The 21041-nt window shown below is 42.9% G+C and overlaps 1 protein-coding gene across 1 annotated transcript; it reads right to left on the bottom strand.

Annotated features, from left to right (window-relative positions):
* Positions 1 to 3073: 3073 nt before the first annotated feature.
* Positions 3074 to 9116, bottom strand: LOC306972527 (histamine H3 receptor-like). Its single transcript, XM_079569191.1, has 3 exons — positions 8702 to 9116; positions 8072 to 8238; positions 3074 to 3949 (listed from the first exon to the last, which is right to left on the bottom strand). Exons 1-3 carry the CDS (start codon positions 8943 to 8945, stop codon positions 3203 to 3205), a joined length of 1158 nt encoding a protein of 385 aa, XP_079425317.1. The 5' UTR covers positions 8946 to 9116; the 3' UTR covers positions 3074 to 3202.
* Positions 9117 to 21041: the final 11925 nt, after the last annotated feature.

Here is a 21041-nt window from a genome sequence, read left to right as displayed (position 1 = left end):
TCATTTCTGAGGCGCTACAAGAACAATGTTCGATCAACATTTACTTCATACTGTGTTTTTCCTTGAGAGAAGAAAGAAAGAAGAAAGAAGAGAGCAACAATCTCAACCTTCTGGCGACATTTGGCACCACAGTCCTAAGTGTTGCTGCATTATGACCCATAATGAAAGAAAGGTGAAAGGTTTAGCAGAATCCAGTAATCCCCAACCTTTTCCTCTCAGGGGCCCTCATTTTTGACACATTGGACACATGTCAGCACAGCACCAACTCCTTTCTCCAGCTTGACCAAGTACTGTAACGTATAATCATTTCAACTGGGAACAAATACATAGTAGCACAGTTACAATAAGACACTTCAAAATGCCACGCTTCCTTTATATCTATTTTAACCCACCAATTTTTATTCCTGAAGCTCTGGGGAGCCACTGTGAAGCTCTGAGAATGTCGGTGAACTTTCTTTGATAGCTCATCTTGTGAAACACTTTGAGTCTGTATACATTTTACACTTACTGTCTGTCTCTTACTCAGCAATGTTGCGAGCAGCCTATTCCTAATCAGCCTTTAACGCAAATATTGCCTTTAAGTTTGGCATGGGATGCAAAGGGTACATCTGAAATTTGAAAAAAAAAAAAAAGAAAAAATCTAAGAAAGTAACAAGAGGCTGAGTGGAGACTTTAAAACCCGCAGCTCTTCCGAAAGGAGAAGTCGTAAGCCCTCTACCCCCTGTGATCACTCTGTCTTCTGCTAATGGGCCTCTATAAACTTAAGGGGCACAGGTGCGCTCCATTTAAGGTTACACATTGGAGATGCATTGCTAGCAGTCACAGACACCCCCCCATAAGCCCTCATAAAACACAGAGAGAGAGAGAGAGAGAGAGAGTAAGAAAAAAGCGGGGGGAGAGTTGGCATGATTACTAACACATTCTCTTCAGCCAATCACTCTGGCGCACACATGGCATGACATTTCAATCTGTCAGGCAAATCAATAGCTGCGGTCCCTGGAGGAAAAAAGGGAGCCTTCCTAACCTCACAACTTTGCTGTTGCATTTGGATATACAGAGAGGCCGGGGCCATTTTCTGCTGATAAATGCACTTCTGTGACTCCCGGGGGGAATGTGTATGTGTGTGTGCATCCCTACGGTCAGAAAGCCTCTGCTCTGTCCCCTTCTCCAGGCCACATGCGGGATGGCGAGGTGTAGGGGTGGGTGGGGGTTGGTTGGGTGTCTCTCTCTCTCTCTCTCTTTCTCTCTCTCCTGCAGCTGTGGCCTTATTCGCAGCACCTGACCTGAGGGGGCCCCAGATGTGCACACACCAACACCAAGCGCCTGGGCAGAGGCAACAATTTGAGCAATGCAAGTCCCCTGTGAGACTGAAAAGGCACCTGCAAAATATAGTAACCCTAACTATCCAGCATGATGGCGTAATTACAGGTCTAATAAGGCGACATCTGGAAAACGGGACTCATTATCTATCAAAAATAATAATAATAATAAAGGAGCTACACAATACTAAAAAGGTATTGCACTCTCAGCACTTTGTTCGCGCATCAAACAAAAGACACGCAGCTTCTGGCACTGACCCAATTAGCCATCAGGTACAAGCACACCGTGTAGCCATTCACAACGCAGCAGCCTTTTTCTATTTATGTTCCGCCGCGCGCGCGCGTGTGTGTGTTTATTATCAAATCTTTGCCCGGAGACAACTTTTGACCTATATTCAAATACTTCATTAACATTGTAGACAAAGACATCACACAGTGCATTAGTGGTGGGTCTGGAGGGGGAGAGAAACAATATCGAACCCTATAGGATATATATTGCTCATAAGTCACAGTATGAGTTGTGGCGCAGTGGCCCAGGTGAGAACGAAAAGAAGAACTTGGTGCAGTAGTTGACGGTCTGTAAACAGGGTTGTGGGAAAGACTTGGCGCCCACTGCCCAGTCAGTGCTCTACGCATAGAAAACTCCAAAGGGTGATGATGACATCTAGTGGCACATTCAAGTACTTACAATACAAGAAAAAAAAATGTTCACAGCTCGTACCGTGGTCATTTAGTCACAACTTTGAATAGGGGAAATGTCAAGTATAAAGAATTATTTACAGAAATGCATTGAAGTTGAATGCATAAATACTAATAAACAGGCTGCATAAACAATACATTGGCACCAAAATTGCAATTGTTTTAAAGAATTAAATCATACAGAAACATCCTCAACCAAAAAAGGCCTCAGGTCATATCAGGCTAAACTAAAGTAAAAAAACAAAACAAAAAACAACTTAATTGCACTTTATGTTTTGGTCCGAGTAGCAGTTTATACATTTTTTGACCAGCAGAGGGCAACAGTGATCCGTGTTACAGTACTGTACTATGTGCAGCGGCCACAGGCGGGTAGTGCTCAGTTACATTTCCTCAAGTACCTGAGTAACTTTCTGAAGAAATTGTACTTCTTAGAGTAAAGTATTTTTTACCTCTACTTCAGTAATAGTCACTTTTTTCACTGTGTAAATATTAAGGTGGTAAATGCGTCATTTTGATCTGTAAAATAGATGTGGTTTGTTGCATGCACCTCATTCTTCAGCATTATCTAGTTTTTCTGTATTTTTATGCTATTGTTTTGTTTCACACACTTTATGGCGTGATTGAAAATAAATCAGACTTTTACACTCAAACAGTTACTCAAGTAACATTTTCTCCAAGTACTTTTTTACTTTTACTAATTATTTGGGTCACTACTTTTTCTTGTACTTGAGTAAAATATTCTCAAAGTAATGTTACTCTTACTTGAGTAAATATAATATTGGCTACTCTACCCACCTCTGGCAGCTGCTCAGGATAACATTGTTGTTTCTTATTCTTTTCAGCAAAGACATATGAATGAATATAAAAACATAACATAAAAAATGAGGAGCGACTGTTTTTTTTTATGTTTTCAGTGTGGCACTTCTCCAAAAATGATGCAAATCCATTGAACACATCACACTATCGTAGGGATGTTCTCTTTTGAAGCCTTTATAACGGAAAGCACCTCCAAAGTACCAATGATGGGAGATTTCCAAATGTGGGATGGTCACCACTTCTCTTGTAAACATTGCACAATGACTTACAGTAGGTACAGCTCATGGTGTGACACTCATATACTTCCCTATACAGTTTCATATGTGTAAACGGGTTCATCCTTATTCCTCTGTGATGGTTGAATGTTTTCATGGGCCAGGACGCATGACTGATGAAGCGGGAGTTGTGTTCCGTTTGGGACACAGGATTTTGCCAAAGGCCCTGCGGAAGCTGCTGTGGCAGAGTGGATACAAAAAGGGGTTAATGGCGGAGTTGAGCCACAGCAGCCAGAAGGTGACCTCGTACCAGTGGTGAGGGATACAGCGGCCCTTACAGGCAGCACGGATGATCATCAGGAGAGTGTATGGTGCCCAGCAAATGGCAAACACGCACACGATGACGGCTAGAGACTTGGCAATTTTCTTGTCTCTGGACAGACGGTTAGGTTGGAGCGTCCTGCTGACAGAGGGGTCCATTTTGCCCAGACTAGGAGAAGAGCTCTGGGAGTGGATAGAGCCCCTCACTGCCAGTTTGGCCCCCCAGGGCTGCGGCACAGGTGGTCCCTCCCCCTGAGCTGACGCCGTCTCACCGGTCTGCAGATGGAGATGGGTGTCCCTGCAGCGCAGCCTCCTCCGGCGGATGCTCAGGTAAATGCTCAAGTTGAAGAAAGCCACTGAGATGAAAGGAGAGAAGAACTCCAGCGTGGAGGCACTCAGCAGGAAGGACCAGGAGTAATAAAACTCAGCAAAGCACTCGTCCTTAGGCACACGGCTCCCGCCCACCACCAACTCCCACAAGATGATTGCAGGACCGTAGAGTGCAAAGGCCAGCACCCAGACGGCCACCATCTTGATTATGGCCTGATGAGTCATGCTCTGTCTGGCCCGGTAACTCACCTGCAGGAGATGGACACACAAATGATCAACTTAACAAGAAGAGAAGTACTATCATTAAGACAGTAATCACACTGGGCGAAGGAAAAACTCCACATGCTGAGATCATGGTCACGATTGGTGGTTGGCCATCCATGAAGTAGATGAAGTAGACCTACTACTGCTATTACCCTGAAACCCTCTGCCACTGTCCACTTTAATGTTTGCAGAAAGCTTCCCGTTAAGTGATTGGTGAAGTGATATTTTTGAAGCACTCAAAATGAGTGAATGAGATGTCCTTAGTTACCTCTGCATTTTTCTCTATAATGGATTGTTATGATTGTCCGTCTGAAAGCCCAAGAATCGACTAAACCAGGCCCGTATTGTGGCCAGCATTTTGTTTTGTCATATAACCACCCCTCGTCTTTTGTTTTCAAAGACAAACTGCGGCCTACGACTGCTTTGTCTCCGCGAGTTCAGAGGAAAAAGCTTTTAGGAGAAATGCATGTTTGGCTTGGCGGTCTGGCCCGGTAGTGGCCCGTGTCTGGTCCGATTGATCTCACTGGGTTGGTGGGAGCATAGCACAGTGGAGGTTCTCTATGATCAAAGCTGGCTAATTAAAGCCGGGACTCTGCGCTTGTCTCTCTGGTGTTATTTGTATTCATTGCTCTGATGATAAGTGTTTGCTTGCAAAGGGAAACAAAACACTCTCTTTGTCTCCCGTGGCCAGCCTTATACCACCTCCTCCTCCAGGCACCGAGCGGGCGGCAGGCTTAAACACAACAAGGCCCATGCTGATAAAGGGCTAATAAACATTATAGAAGAAAAGAGCGAAAACAGCAAACTTTCAATCATGAATGTCTGTGTAAGCTCTGAGTCATTCATGAATCTTCCATTACAGCATCTAAACTGGATTAATTTGAGTTGAACATGTTTTTATCCCTTCTCACCAAGAAGCTTCCTCTTTGTGCCATTAGCCTTACTGTGTTTTCAGCAGCCCTCTCAAACCCTAACAACAAAGAAATTATCAGAACCATTCAGACCATGCTAATGAGCTCCTTGTGATCTAACAACATGCAGTGAGCTGCTGAGATTAGGGTTGTTCAGACTAAAACTCAGGTGAGGTCAGTCGTTGGGACTTAGAATAACTAAGACTTCGAACTACAAAGATGTTTACCTACAGGTGAGAGTAGCTGTTAATAGAGGGGAGGGACTGAGCCAAGCTGAACTCCTCCCTGTGGTCTATATGTGAGCTGCGAGCTGAGCTGAACCTTAGTGCACTGACGAAGCCTTTTGGATGAGAGGCGAAACATTCGACTCCTGTAACCACTCCTGTAAGACTGAGAGCCTACACAGACAACATGCATAATGGGTTAATCCTCCGTCTAGGTAGTAAATTTGATCAGTTTTATTGTCACTTCTACAACACATCCAGTTTCTCTCAAACCATTGAGGGAAAAAAAACTTGATGCCCTGGTCCTCAATTGGGTGTCGAAAGGAGCTAGTATTTCTTCGTTTGTTGGCTATCGGCCTGGTGTCAGGGCTCGTGCTTTACAGCTAGAAGGTCCCGGGTTGGATTCCCACCTGGGCGGAGCCTTTCTGTGTGGAGTTTGCATGTTGCCCCGTGTCTGTGTAGGTTTCCTGGGTACTCCGGTTTCCCCACCACTAAAAACGTGTATAATAGGTTAATTCTCCAACCAGGTGTTTGTGACCATTAGCATGGTTCCGCATCTGGAGGTGGGTCCTCAAGCGCCAGCTCACACTGTCTGCCCACTGCTACAACAGGTGGCCTGGGTGGCAGTGAGGATGGGTCAAATGCAGAGAATGAATTCCCCTACAGGATTAATGAAGTGTACCTTAGTCTTAAACGTTGACAGACTTACACAAGACACAATCCAGTATTTTGCCAAATTATATGGTCCAACATCTGTTTTTTTCATTTTCTCATGGTCAGTAGAGACTTGGCCTATAATTATTACTTCAGTCCTAAATGTCTATTCTTCTTTTATTTGGCAAAACTAATGATTCTTGGTTCAATAATGTTTTATTGTTTTTTTTTTTTAGTTTATTAAGTTATTAAGTATTTTATATATCTTTTGGTTTTACTGTGTTTGTTGGCTTTTAATGTTTTATTGTTTTTTAATTATCTATTGTTTCTGGTTTAATTATATTTTCTTTTCTTATGCAGCACTTTGGAAACTCTTGTTTATAAAATGTCAATTTGGCGTTAGTCAGTGTGTTTTTCTGATGTCTAGTTTGTCTAGATTGAGTGGTTCTCAACTGGTATGGCGTCAGGACCAACAAATGACAAGCCGCGAACCATTCATCCATCCATCCATCCATCCATCCATCCATCCATCCATCCATCCATCCATCCATCCATCCATCCATCTATTTTCTTCCATTTTAACCAGGACCGGGTCGCGAAGGCAGCAGTCTGATCCGAGATGCTCAGGCTTACCGATCCACAAAGACCTCCTCCAGCTGTTCTGGGGGACCAAGAGGCATCTCCAGGCCAGCTCAGAGACATAGTCCCTCCAGCGTGTCTTAGGTCTTCCACAAGGCCTCCTCCCAATAGGACATGCCTGGAACATCTCCCAAGAGAGGCGACCAGGAGGCATCAGAAACAAATGCCCGAGCCACCTCAGCTGGCTCCTTTCCACGTGAAGGAGCAGCGACTGCTCTGAGTCCTCGTGGGTAACTGAGCTCCTCACCTAATCTCGAAGGGTGCGCCCAGCCACCCTGCGAAGGAAACTCATTTCGGCCGTCTGTACCTGCGATCTTGTCCTTTCGGTCATTACCCAGATCTCAAGACCATAGGTGAGGGTGTGAATGTAGATCGATGGGAAAAATCGAGAACTTTTCCCCCTGACTCAGCTCCCTCTTCACCACAAGAGTCCGATACAGCGACCGCATCACTGCTGACGCTGCACCGATCCGTCTATCGATCTCATGCTTCATCAGTCCCTCACCCGTGAACACGACCCCGAGATATTTGAACTCCTCCACTTGAGGCAAGGACCATGGCCTCGGATTTTAAGGTGATGATCCTCATCCTGGCCACTTCACGCTAATATACATAATATGTATAAAATTATTGAGTTGTTTTTATCATTTATATTTCACCTCTTTTGGGCTTATTTAATTCTTATTCAACAACAATTATTGAGGAGAGGATGCTTTTGAAGATGCTTTATATTTTACAAGTGGAAGTCTATTATAATATAATAAACTTCCACTTGTAAAAGAGGAGCTAGCACTTGTATTTCACCAAAAGAGGTGAAATATAAATGATAAAAACAACTCAATAATAGTCATTTTAACAGATTCAAATTTGTACTCTGCATTTGACCCATCCTTCGATGCCGCTGGGGCAGGTAAGGAGCAGTGGGCGATGGCAGGGCCGTGCCAGGGGACCCAGCTCCAGATGTGGAGCCAGGCTGATGGTCAGTATCACCTGGCTGGAGGATTCACCTATTGTACATGATTTTTGTGGTATGGGAATGAATATAAAAACACACAGGCCCCGCCCAGGTGGAAATCAAACCTGGCACCTTCTTGCTGTGAACCACTAACCGCTGCGCTGCTGTGCCTATGAGAAATAAACTAAATCTTTTTAAAAGTAATTTCATGCTCTAGCACAACAATAATTAAAATAAGAATTGCTGTTATTATATAAATGTATATATATTTCCTTTTTTATTCAAGCAACATCAAGCAAACAATCAACACACGCAGTGTAATTAGGTATGGCTCAGGGCCTGGGCGGTCACCACCTCTGCAGATGGTCACATTGGGGAGAAAAAGGTCCCCACCAGTGACCTGGAGGCGGCCCAATAGCTAAGCAGACCTGAACTCCACACCTATCTCATTTGCATATTCTAAAAATAAACCTATCAATATTAAAGTCAGGCATTTCCCCGGAGGGGTGAACTTCAAAAAGGTCCACATTCATGTATAATACAGGCGTTTAAAATGTTTTTGGATACCTTAGCACTGGGCATTGTAGAAATTATGAATGAAGCACAACTACAGGTGTGTGTGTGTGTTTTTTCTTTTTTCTTTTTATATAGTGCGTCATCATCTCAACCCCATCATCTGTCCTTTGTTGATGCCTGTCTGTAATTCACTGTGTCTTCGACTTACCGCTCTGGTCACGGAGAGGAAGCGGTCGTAACTGATGAGGACAATGTTGAAAGCTGACGCGGAACACAGCAGGTAGTCCACCACCAGCCAGAGCTTACACAGCCCCCGGCCCAGGGTCCAACGGCCGGTCAGGGTGTAGGGTATGTACACCGGGATGCAGAAAGCACCTGCAGCAAACAAGACACACGCACACACACACACACACACACACACACACACACACACACACACACACACACACACACACACACACACACACACACACACACACACACACACACACACACAAGAAACGCACAGATTAGGCTATTACTTGAAAAAAACAACAACAAAAAAACACTTTTATCATGTTAGTAATATGTTGATAACAGCAATCGACAAGACAGTAATAAGATTTGACTCAACAAGCTTAAGTAGCCAAAGTTATGCATAGTGCGCTTGTGTCGTTGAGCAAGACACTCCATTCACATTGCAGTCTTGTATCCGGACGCGAATCAATTGAAATGGTCCTGTGGTGTAAAGTGCTCTGAGCGCCCGAGGTGACTGAAAACTGCCCCGTTCACGCGCTTGAGCAGCAGCAAAAGCAGCTCCAGCAAAAACATGCCAAGTGTTCAAAGTGGCGCGACTTACCCACGAGGAAATCCGAAATCGCCAAATTTAGGAAGTAGTAATTGCACTGTCTCCTCAGGCTCTTGTCCACTTTGAAGGCGAAAATAACCAGAGCGTTGCCCAAAACTATCACCACCACCAAAGTCACCATCACCAACATCAGGACGACGAAGACGGGTCGTGAGAAGAACTCGCTGCTCTGCACCCGCGTGGAAGAATTGTCAAAATAGTAGTGGGTGGAATTGCCGTGCTGTTCTCCAGACATGGTCGAATCATGTAGAGTTTGATGAAATCCTCAGGAAAGTAGAGAGCGCGCGCAGAGAGAGGGCAAAGAGAGGGCGGCAGCAGCAGCAGCAACAGCAACAGGTGCCAAGCGGAGAGGAGAACGTGCGCGCAGCAGCCCCATGTAGAGTCCGCTGGATGCAACAGACAGAAACTGAACACAGTGTCCGGCGAAAATCACGAGAGGCGCACCACCTTTCTGCTTCTTAGGGCGCGAGGGGGCGGATAGACTTCATTCACGAATCACGAGGAGGAAGAAAAGAAAAAAAAAGGGGGGGGGGGGGGGGGGGGGGGTGAATGAACAGTCAAGGTAAGTCTAAGTAATATGTCTAGTAAACATTAACATCAGGGGCGGACTGGCCATATGTCCATTCTGGAAGAGCACAGAAGGGCCACTGGCTCTAGGGCCACCAGTCCCGCCTCAACCGAGCTTTACCCAAATCTAAAAGCTAAAAAGAAAGGCATCAAAATAGCGAGAAAACAGAGGATGAAAAGTCAACAAAAACGTGAGAAAAACACAACAAAAAATGATGGAAAAAAATCCTTCATAAAACAACAAAAATATGACAAAAATGTGGCGACGTGACGAAAAGTTTCCGTCACTTTTGTAGGTCTTAGCTTTCAAATGAGGCGTTACATTGTTGCTCTCCAGTCGAGAAGCTTTTAGATTTGGGTAAAGCCCAGTATTAAAAAAACATGAATCTAAAAGGAATTCCGTGGAGCATGGTGTGCCACAAGGTTCAATTTTGGGACCATTATTATTTATTATTTTTATTAATGGTTTTGTTTCCGTTTCTACAAACACCTTTCCCGTTCTTTTTGCTGATGATACCAATCAAAAAAATTATAATAAAAAGCCGAACTGGGGAAAATGCACTCGTTATTGTTAGGGCTGGTGGTAAAAGGTTAAAATATGTATTTGTGGAAGTGCACAATTACGCTAATTTGGGCTAGGCTGGTCAGAGTCCAGGGCTGTTTTTCAGTCCCATTCCGCCCCGGATTAACATAGAGTGAGTAAAGTGGACCACCCCCCCGCATCACTCAATAGCCCCCACATGTCTGATTGAAACGTATGAAAACATGATTGAATCAAATGTGTGCAGCATTACGCATTAATTGCCAGTATAATCAGCAGTTGACCCTTTTTCGTAGCCCAAGTCCAGCACTTTCTGTTTCTACTCCAATTATCCTCCTATGTAAGCTAATGATTCATTCCATGCATTTTGTCGAAAAGGGGGGAGACCTCATATTTGCATTAAATGGAAGCTTCAACTCAACCCTTGACTTAAGTAGACCTCATTTCTCAATTTTTTTTTTTATCTCATTGAATGAAATCCTTATTAACCTTCAAAGACAGGGAAAATCATCTATGACAACGTGCTCCATGTGCAGGTTGTCACAATGTGTGGGGTTGATTGTCCCTATTGTTAGTTATTGTAGCGTTGCAGTGCTACCGGCTCCAACATCAGTAATGAAAGGATGATACTTATAGGGGTGGGATCTTACAACTTTACTTCATCCCACTCCTTTTCGAGCTTATGCACAGTATTATGTGGAAATGTCATGAATGCGTGTTAAAATTGTGTAAAAGCTGCACGTGTTAATCTGAGGAATACAGTAGACATGTATATCTGTAATGCACATTGACATCGGAATAATCCATCCTTATTTAGAATCATTATTTGTTTTGTTTCTTGTGATAAAAATCAACTTGTCAGGCTTGTAAAGGGCAATGCAAGCTTGACAAGTTGAGGGAGAGAGTTGGGAGAGAGTTGGAATCAGATATATTAGCCTAAGTTTGTTTATTTGTTCATTTACAATGGAAAAATGCTTAGTGGAACACGATTTCGAGGAAAAGAACATTGTGGCATCAGGTGCGGGCACTACCTTCCACTTACTCTTGCCCACTATTGTCCTCTTAATGATGTCTCAATGAACGGAGCAACACCAGATTGGAATTCCCATTGTCAATTGTTTCTTTTCATTCCGCCAGAGTGGAAATGGACACAATCTACCCGCTGGAATTAAGGAGGAGATGCAGCAAGACAGCGGCACACCATCCCTGAAGAAATTATCCGTTTGGCCAAACAAGTAGCAGATTTTTTTTTTGTCTGTCTTTTACTTTAACAATTCAACGGTCCAACAACAACAACACTGTCAAGAAGCGTGTGGCCTTAATCCCATTAACATTCTGATACAATCACAGCATAGTCCCCCAGCTGTGGTGCAAAAAGAAATGAGAAACACTAGAGGAAAGGAGAAGTGACTGAAGGAGCGCTGTTTAAATTACTGTTATTTTCCCACAAATGGAACCACCGCTATCTGTCAAAGGAAGGCGCGCCACCTCCCCAACAAGGAAATCACACACACACACACAAAAAAATGTGTATCCGAGTTGTTTCTCTTTTATTTTCTGAAGCTTCCACGCTCGTGCCAGCTGCAGCCAACAAGATAAAGTTCAGTCACTACAAGGCTGTGTTTCCAATTAAGTTTGGGAAGCTTATTATTGGCATTGTTTATGTTCTACAGATTTTTAAACTGCATACATCGGCTCCTTTATTCATCATATACACTTTACATTCTTGGTGCAAATACACTCTTCTCTGCAACAAAATACCCAAGCTAGATGTGGGTTTGATTCTTCTTTTCAGAGATTAAAAAAAAATTACATTTGGATTCCTTTTTGCTTCCAAATTGTTTTGACCTACTACTGTGAAAGGCTCAAATTACAATGACATGGTCTCAAACCCTGGTCATTTCCACCAACTCACATTTATTAATAACCACAAAGCAGAAATGGCACTGAATTATCCTTGGAGCAGCTTGAAAGGATCCTGAATATGAAGCCCCCATTACGTTCTATAGTTACAGTACGTATTGAAATATTCCACAAAGGCACTGAGACGTCATGGTAACTGAAAGCATGCATAGAAAGGTGTGATACTGGCAGCCTAGAAGTGTTCGTATGGGCACATGCTATTTGGATGTGGACAGTAATTAGATAAAATTGTGCCCAATGCTGTGTTTTTGTCCTTCAGTAGAATTGAACAGAACAGAATTTGAAGGAAAGCGGTGGGACAGAGATTAGTGCTTCCAAAAGACAAAGCCCCCAGTCGCGTATAGAATAATGTGTATTCCAGTGAATGCGAGGGAGAGTGCAGGGAGCAGTGTGTAGGGGAAACAAAGCAGCCTGTTCAAGAGGATGTATACTGTCAATATTATCGACAGCTTACAGTCAGCGCACATCTCCATCTTGAAACCCTGACCATTCTTGAAGATTGTCAAGTTAAAATTCCAGCTCAGGGCGGCACGGTGGTGCAGTGGTCAGTGTTTGTTCTTCCCAAGTTCGATTCCCACCTGGAAGGGGGCCTTTCTGTGTGGGGTTTGCATGTTCTCCCCATGTCTATGTAGGTTTCCCCTACCACTAAAACTATGTACAATAGTTTCCTTTCTGGGGCCAGGACTCCCCTATTAAACATTCTTAATCTCAGCAGGACTTTCCTGGTTAAATAAAGGTATAACAAAATAATTAATAAATACAATTCTAGCTAAAAATATGTTTTGAGAGAAGTTTAAGTCACCCAGCCAGCAAAACAATGTGGGCTCCGCATGGGTTTGCCCACCTGGGTTATAAGTGGGTTTGTCCGCAGTTTCCCCATGTGTGTTGGCCCATGTGGGCTGGACCTTTACAAGTGAAACTATATGGGCTTTACAGACACCATGAGTGACAGTAACACGACAGTCAATACATTGTGCTCTGTGTTTGTTTCATAAAAAGGCTGACACCTCATTGCTCTTCAGTCACAGACCGACAGGTGAAGAAGGAAGTCCTGGAGATTCTGCTTCAGAACTTCTGACTTCAGCTGGATATGAATAAAAAGTATGTGTTAGTAACACGTTCAGGAGGAATCCTTTATCTATATATTGTTATTTAAAAACAAAAAAAAAGCTTGTCAATTGTATCTGCTTTAAAGTCATGTTTGTCCCAGGTCCTCTGTGTCGTGGTGCAGCAGGACTGATGTGGACAGGCCCATGTCACAGAAGAAGCTCATGAGGTTAATTTATTCAACAGTTACTATAGTAACTATTTTCTCCAAAGTAAAAGTAGATCTACAACAGTCTGGCCACATCTGTCATGGTCTAGCTTGATAAACCACACCCACCTCTTTTCTGAGTGAAAGAAGGTGGGTCTGGCCATACACGGTAAACAAGTTGCTGATTGGCGGCAAAAGGCCTAGCCGAACCAATCACGATCGTCACAGAGAAATGACAAGGTTCTCGCGTCACTCGCTGCACCTCTATGTTGCTAGTTCAATTTACATTAACATTAGCCAAAACTAATTATGGATGAAGTAATGGAGGATTTTGCCTCCGCGTTCTCCGTGTGAGTTTACATGAAGTTCATATTTTGTCAATTGGACTACAGCTGTCGTCACATCTGCTAATTGCTGATTGGTTTATTTCACTGACAATCTGTGCGCGTTAGGCCCGCCCCTTCAAACTGCTCCAATTGCTCCGTGACCAGACTAACTCCCTGCGTGGAATGGACAGGGAAGAGTATAGCAGAGCCAGGCAAAGTCATGGTCCACCATCACTCAGAGGAACTGGGACAAACATGACTCTACATCAGATACAAAGTATACTGTAGCTCTTTTTTAAGATATAATGATCTTATTTTTTCCACAATAATTCTAATTAATAAATAAATGATAAATAGTGAATTAAACTTCTGTCTAAAGCAGAATCTGCATCACTGGCTTCGTCACCTGTCGATCTGGGACTGACTTAAGAGCAATGAGGCCTTTTTACTGAGAACAAAGAGCATAATGTATTGAGTGTCGTGTTACTGTCACTCATGGTGTCTGATCTCAGGAGCTCTAATGTAAAGCCCATATAGTTCGACTTGTAAAGGTCCAGCCCACATGGGCCAACACACATGGGGCCCACATGGAAAATGCAGCCAAACCCACTTATAACCCAGGTGGGAACCCATGCGGAGCCCACATTGTTTTGCTGGCTGGGTTAGGTATACTTTTTGATCCTTGTAAAATGTGTCCTCTGCATTGACCCGTCATCCAATGCCTGTAGAAGAAGTGGGCAGCTGCAGTAGAGAGGCACCAGGGGCCCGTCTCCAGATGTGGAGTCAGACTAATGGTCATTAAATGGTCAGAATCACCTGGCTGGAGGACTGACCTATTGTACATGTTTTTAGTGGTAGGGCAAATCGAGTTACCTGGAGGAAACCGACGCAGACACGGGGAGAACATGCAAACTCCACAGAAGGGCCCCGTCCGGCCAGGAGATTGAACCCGGGACCTTCTTGCTGTGAGGCACGAGTGCTTTAAGCACTGTGCTTAGACACAATTCCTCTTCATCATGGACTCCTCAGAACAATGGTAGGGCTTTGTGAATGGAAATGAGTGGCCATTTTGAATAGACCTCTATCTTATGCTCCAGTCGTACATTTCGACTACAAGAGCAAGAAGAGGCTTCTTGAAGATTGAAGCAAACTGTCCCAAACTCAACCAAACTGCTAATTTACAGATGTAAATGAATGTTATGCTATCTGGCACATTTACAATTTGTGTACAATTTGTGTAAAATTGTTAATGTGCACTGTCTTGATCAAATAGATACATAAACAAACCAATGTATTATTACTGAACAACTGAGAGCCTACACAAACATCTTATTACCATGTTTTTACTGTGCTGTAAAGTCAAGCACTATCTATACCAAAATACTTTTTGAAATAGCAAAACTAATCGTAAACAATAAAAGCTCTGTAAGCAGACAACCTTACAACTTGAAAAGGCCAGGCAATACTGCAGAATTTAGGTATGTGTTTCTGCAGTAACTCCTGTGGGTGCTTTGTTTTGCACCCGGAAACACAAGAGTGGATCTAATCTGAATTTGGAGAGCACTCTGTGCCAAAGCTGTGCCACAGAGGTGCACAGAACCACAAGTGTTGCAGATTACGCACTGGCCGGCTGCGGCTCTCCAGTATCAAGGGTTTGTGTTCAGGAGCATATCCAGTAGTACTGTAACACAGCTCCTCTGCACTAATCCAAGGTGAGAAAAACAATATGCACTCGGATCATTGGTCACACATCAGTCTATACCAAAGTCTGACATGTGCTCAGATAAAAGAATGAAAATATAAACATTTTTACACTTTTTAAACAAAGGCAAAAGAGAGACAGTTTCATTTAATTGTACCTCATTACTTTTTGGAACAGTAAGACTTGCACTAAGTCAAAGCTTTAATTCAAATAACTACGGTCATCTGAAATTGTTAATGGTATTTGTATTTGTGGAGTAGTTGGCTGTCATTGATAACATATCATTTATTGATGTGGTAGAAACCGCTTTGCTCATGTCAAGAAGCGCAACAAATATATATTTTGATAATAGTTTGGCTAGAATTAGAATGTGTGACCACGTCTGCATGGCCTTATAAAAACAACCTCTTATTTTATTTTTTTGTTCTCCCTCAAAATGCAGTAAGAACCATTCTGCAGAGGCGGATAGTGCTCAGTTACATTTACTTAGCTATTTGCTGTAACTGTACTGTACAAGTATCTGTACTCTTACGTCAGTTTAAAAAAAGTAACTCATGCCACTATGTAAATCTTTGAGTGGAAATTCTCCATTTTACTGCGTAAATGTATTGAAAAATATCTTTACCTGTGAATCCTCTTAAACTCTGATTCCATGTGAAGCACCAATGCAACAGACAATTCAGAGCAGCCAAAGGTTTAAAATGATTTATTGGCAGAGATATGGTGGAGTTATGGATAGATTGGGGTATTGGTTGATTAGGGTGGAGGGATGGTTGGCCATGAGGGGAAGAAGAGCAGTGGAGACTGAGCAGCGTATGGGGAAGCAGGGCAGCGGTATTTTCTATGGGAAAACAAAAGGAGAAATTACTAAAGTAAATAACAGTAAAATATATCTAATACAAGGAGGGTTAACCAAAAGATAAATAAGGACCAATAATAAGGACAAGGGGTGATAAATGGGAAAATACCAGAGGTGGTAGTAAGTCACTAAATGCAAGTCTCGAGTCAAGTCCAAGTCGTGAAGGTCCAAGTCCCAAGTAAGTCCAAGTCAATCGGTCATGGGGTCAAGTCAAGTCATAGCTTTTGTCAAGTCAAGTCTTGCTTTAGCCGGCAAGTCACCTCAAGTCACAAACGCTGTGTCTACTTTTCAAAATGTGTCTAATCTTGAAAATAACAAGTGCTTTCTCAAGATATAGCAATTTGGAATTTAGGCTAAAATCAAACTTTTTAAAATCTCATGGATTGGGATTTAAAGTCTAATTAATATTTAATCGCCACAAAATTCAAAATAAATATATTTTAAATGCTCCAGTCTATGTACAAAATTACCGGGACAGCATTTTAAGGAAGGGGGCCGACTTAAAAAAAAAATGAAACAGTCTTTTAAACATGAGCACACGGGTTTTTCCTTGCAGTCTGAAAGATGAATATAAAATAATATATTTATTTTTTTATTGGTCTCTGGCAGTTTTTCTGTCAGTGGTTCCCCTGTACTGCCCCAGCCCCTGTATACTCGGATTCACTCCTGCTCAAAATAGATTCCGTAGCCTTCAGTCCCGCTGTCACTGGGCTGTGTGCGGATGCGTAAAATAACCACTAAATGCTGTAAACTTTGTGTGAACGCCTTAAACCATCGAAAAGCCCCCAAGATTTCTTTTGATTAATCCAGCTCTTACGCATCGTCGTTCTGGAGGCTCCGTCTGCGCTGTAGGTACAGTCCATTGTTTCAAACGTTTTCCTGTCCGTAAATCTCCACCTCTTCACAGTCTTTAGAAAACGTTTAACCCCTTAACCCCCGGTCGAACCGATTCCCGTTTAACCCCTTAAAGGTAAAATCGACTTTTTCAAGCTTTACATCATGTTATTATGTCATTCCCTCATTAAAAACATGCCTGAAGTGTTGCCTTGGCACGTTCACGTATTTTTGAGTAATCTGTAAAAACTCTGATGGCGGCCATTTTAGGGATAGTTTTGCCTGAGTCCTCCTAGGAACGCCCCCACCTCCTGGAGACGCCTCCGAGCTTTCGTCACCAGCCAAGTAACCAACCACTGCTCCTCAGCAGAACCCCCTCCCCACTGATGCCACAGACAGCGTGTGGAGGGGGCGTGTCTGAAAGAGTCAGAGGTTCTTAAAGAGACAGAGGCCTATTTCAAGACATTCACTACAGCCATTTTGAGAGAGCAATTTTATACAAGGCAGTGATTCTAATTTACTGCATTTACAGACCAACAGAAGGTTTCGTCATCATTGTAGTGTGCTATAGACTGGTGCAATGTGACTGAAAAAAGCATAATACCCCCTCTTTAACCCCCGGGAAAACACACATTTCCTCCTGCCTTTTCGCGCTGTATTGTAGACTCTCCGTCGGGAAACCGAACACGCATGTGGCTAATTACCATAATGTAAACAGATGCGCTGCTTTTACGAAATTAATCCCGATCTTTCGACAGATTCACTAAAATATATAATAAATATAAAGTCACAGCAAGTCATTGAGAGTCATTGGCCTCAAGTCCAAGTTAAGTCTCGAGTCACAAACAGCAAGTTCCAAGTCAAGTCTTTTTGGAGCTTTGGTCAAGTAAGTCTCAAGTTCCAAAAGTCAAGTCATTTCAAGTCAAGTCAAGTCCAAAAGTCAAGTCATTTGACTCGAGTCTCCCACCTCTGGAAAATACATACTTCAACGCACGCACTGCTCTATTGGAAAGGATTGGGAGGCTCCACCAGGCATGCCAGCTCCAGGAGAACACAGGTGTTTTTCTCCCCTAACTATAGACTTGGGGTGGGGCAAGGCGGAGGCCAAAGGAGGGGCCAAAATGGGGAAAAGGGAGGAGTCAAAGGAGGATGAGTAGAGGAGGGGGCATTATTCACATGTATTTTGTTATTTCTTCATTTATCGTTTCTATTTTCAGGGCATTGTATCCTATTTTGTTTGTCATACTTTATGTCACTACTGAAACATATATCTTTTACGCTCAGTTACTCAGTATTCAAAGTACTCAAGCCAAATAGACATTTTCTCTTACTTGAGTAATTATTTGGGTCACTACTTTTTACGTCTTTTTTAAAGTAATGTTACTCTTCGTGAGTAAATATTTTTGGCCACTCTACCCACCTCTGACATTTTGTTGCCATTTTACTTCTGAGACCTAGATTTGGCTGTTGCCCCAAGTCAATTGGCACAGCCCTTTATGAGAAGAAGGCATGCTGGCATTTACCTGATGCTCCATCTCATTGAAATGCTGCGGTTGTGCCGCGGGCTGACACTATTTTGACTTGTTGCATTTTTCAATAGCTGCAAGCTGGATAAGCTGTGTCATTGTACCACATCCCTTTGGTAAAATGTCATTGGTGTAACAACCTCTAGGCCAATAAACATACCGATCAAATACTGTCACACCACCTTGACAGAAAATCTATCAAAATGATTTGAAACTATTTAAAATCTAGATGTCCTCGGCAGATTGAAAGTGTGGATCAGATGATGAAATTGCTATATTTGTATTCATGATGCCACACTTTATCTTGTATCAAAATTAACCCTAGTTTATTATGCATGAAGCCGCTCAGTTGGCTCCGAAATACACATCTGGGATTGACCAGTGTGCCATTCAGTGCACCTCTCCAAACCTCCAGATGAGGCTACTGGAAGTTCAAAAGACAATAATCAACGTTTGTGCAACTCAATATTATTCAACCTGGAAATAACATTTGAATGAAGATGGATTTTAATTGCTAAAAGACAAGCTGCATGTATGTTTATTTTGTTCAGATAAATGACACTAAACACAAACAAAACTAACAAGGATCTTACAGCGGTAATGGGTATTCATCCGTTTGCTGTAATCCAGACGCTAACTCTGAGGTAGAGTTTCCTGAGCAGAACCATATGCATAGCTCAGTGTAGTTTCTAATCCTTCCTGTCAAAGAGGCGCTTTTCTATCCGGCATAAAAGAACAAAATCCATTCTTCATTTATCTCCTTCCAACTATAGCTGGGCGTCCCCAATGTATCCCTGCTGGGGATTGTATCTGCTGGCTCCTTTTGAAGCTCTGGCCTCTCATTTCTTCCATTATCTTGTCATTTGCGAGGGATTTGCGCTGGAGCTCGCACAGTCCACCCTGTTGCTTAAGCACTGTGACAGCTTACAGTAATTGCCGTGCGCTAATTGGAGCTGGCCCAGTGTGCCTCATGCCTTCACCAGTCCTGATGTGTCCCAACGTGGTTTGATCAATGTCGCGATAGATCTGGTACAGTTTAGTCCGCGCGCCCTCCCGTGAACTAAAATGGATCAGTCGGTTGTTGCCGCGGTGCAGGTGGGCACATGACAACTTCTAGTCCTTGTGGTTCAACATTAAATAGATAGAGCTCAGTGACGGAGCTTCTGTGTCAAAAGTGGAATGGATCATTCAAATTGTGAAACTCGTGCGTGTGTCCTTCCTGTACACTGAGATACTTTAGCTCCGTCACACTTACCGAAACGAACACTTCATCCTGCTGAAGAAAGACCTTTTTGTGATAAACTACATCTTTAACAGCAGACAGAGAGCATGCATCTGCAACTTGAAGCATCGTTAGAATCCAAAGTGGGGAAAGCATTGCTTCAGATAATAAATAATTATAATTAAAAAGGTTTTTTATGTTCATTGTTTTCCATGTACATGCAGGGGTACATGCATGAGCACCAAACTGTACTCTCTTTGGGTAACAAAAGCCACTTTGCCCTTTCAAGCCTTGGTGACTCATCTGCGTGGCACTTCATTTTTGGTTATAGCACTGCACGTTCCCACTCCAATCATTGATTTTCTGCCACTCTCCCCCCCAAAAAAGTAGGAAAAAAGAAGAAGAGAAGAACTCACTGTGGACTAAGGGATAACTCCCGCAGTATCTCTGTTTTGACGGGTTCCTCCATTTTCCGCCTCACCTGCGCACGGCACATCCTGGAGAGAGGTGACCTTTATCTTCAGAAAATACGCCCTGACCGCATCTTTCCACTCTTAGACAGAAAATGTATAAGAACTTTGAACCGAAAACTTAAACTCATTATTAAAGGAACACAACTTAATATTTTTCAGGACAAATCTGCACAAACTAAATGGTAACGGTAAATGGACTCAACTTATAAAGCGCTTTATTCATTAGGCCTTTTTTGTTGTAGTTCAGTGGAAAAGCGCTGTACAATAAGGAACCAGTCACCCATTCACTCTCTCATTCACAAACCAGTGTACGCAGATACTGGAGGGTGAAGTGTCTTGCCCAAGGACACAACGACAGTGGGCACCTTCGGGAGCTGGGAATCAAACCCGCAACTTTTCAAACTATCAACAAGTTAGACTCCAATTAAGCCATGCGGTCATAGGCCCGAGTCATCAGGGAAGAAGAACTCCACTGATGGAACAACCTGGTCATTCAGGACGTTCAGAAGTGCAAAAGTGGATAATTAACAAAGTAATGCATTTTTTTGTCTCTTACTTACAGATGTAGAGCTCTGATACAGTAGCTACATGCAGTGGTGTGGCTGAACCTAGACCAGACCAACTGTGGCAACACCAGATCAAAACAGAAAATACCTATTTTTTAAATATATACCTATGTGAGTGGATAATGTCTGATCCGATGCAAGAGATGGCCAGTGGGATTTGTTTGTAAGTCAATAGTGAAAATAGACTAAGCTACCAGCATTGTAGGCGTGTGCTCCAACCCGTCTGGCAACCCGTACAAAATCTTCCTGGCTCCTCAATGAAACCAATTTATTTGTACTTTTTTTTTTTTTTTTTAACAACAAATAGATGTAGAAAGTAGTGTTCAAGGTCTTTAATTGTTCGTTTGTTTCGTTATTTATTTTAATTTTATTTTTATTTTTTTTCTAAAACAGCAGAGCTCGTCTCACCGGTGTAACAGCTGCTCGGTCACGTGACGCAGCGCCTGTCAGATGATTTGAGTGCTCAAGTTTCGCATGTTACGATCTCTCTCTCTCTCCAAAAGTAAACGAACTCATAATGCAGCACTCACTTTAAAG

Source organism: Gobius niger, assembly GCF_951799975.1.
Source record: "Gobius niger genome assembly, chromosome: 13".
Taxonomy (NCBI): Eukaryota; Metazoa; Chordata; class Actinopteri; order Gobiiformes; family Gobiidae; genus Gobius; species Gobius niger.
Note: the sequence above shows the minus strand (reverse complement) of the source record. Positions and strands in the feature narration are given on the sequence as shown.

Excerpts from the sequence above, each read along its gene's own strand:
- LOC306972527 (XM_079569191.1), bottom strand. The coding sequence starts at position 8,945 with ATGTCTGGAGAACAGCACGGCAATTCCACCCACTACTATTTTGACAAT. Across the intron at positions 8,239-8,701 it reads GATTTCGGATTTCCTCGTGG|GTGCTTTCTGCATCCCGGTG; the intron begins GTAAGTCGCGCC and ends TGTTTGCTGCAG. Across the intron at positions 3,950-8,071 it reads TCCTCTCCGTGACCAGAGCG|GTGAGTTACCGGGCCAGACA; the intron begins GTAAGTCGAAGA and ends CATCTCCTGCAG.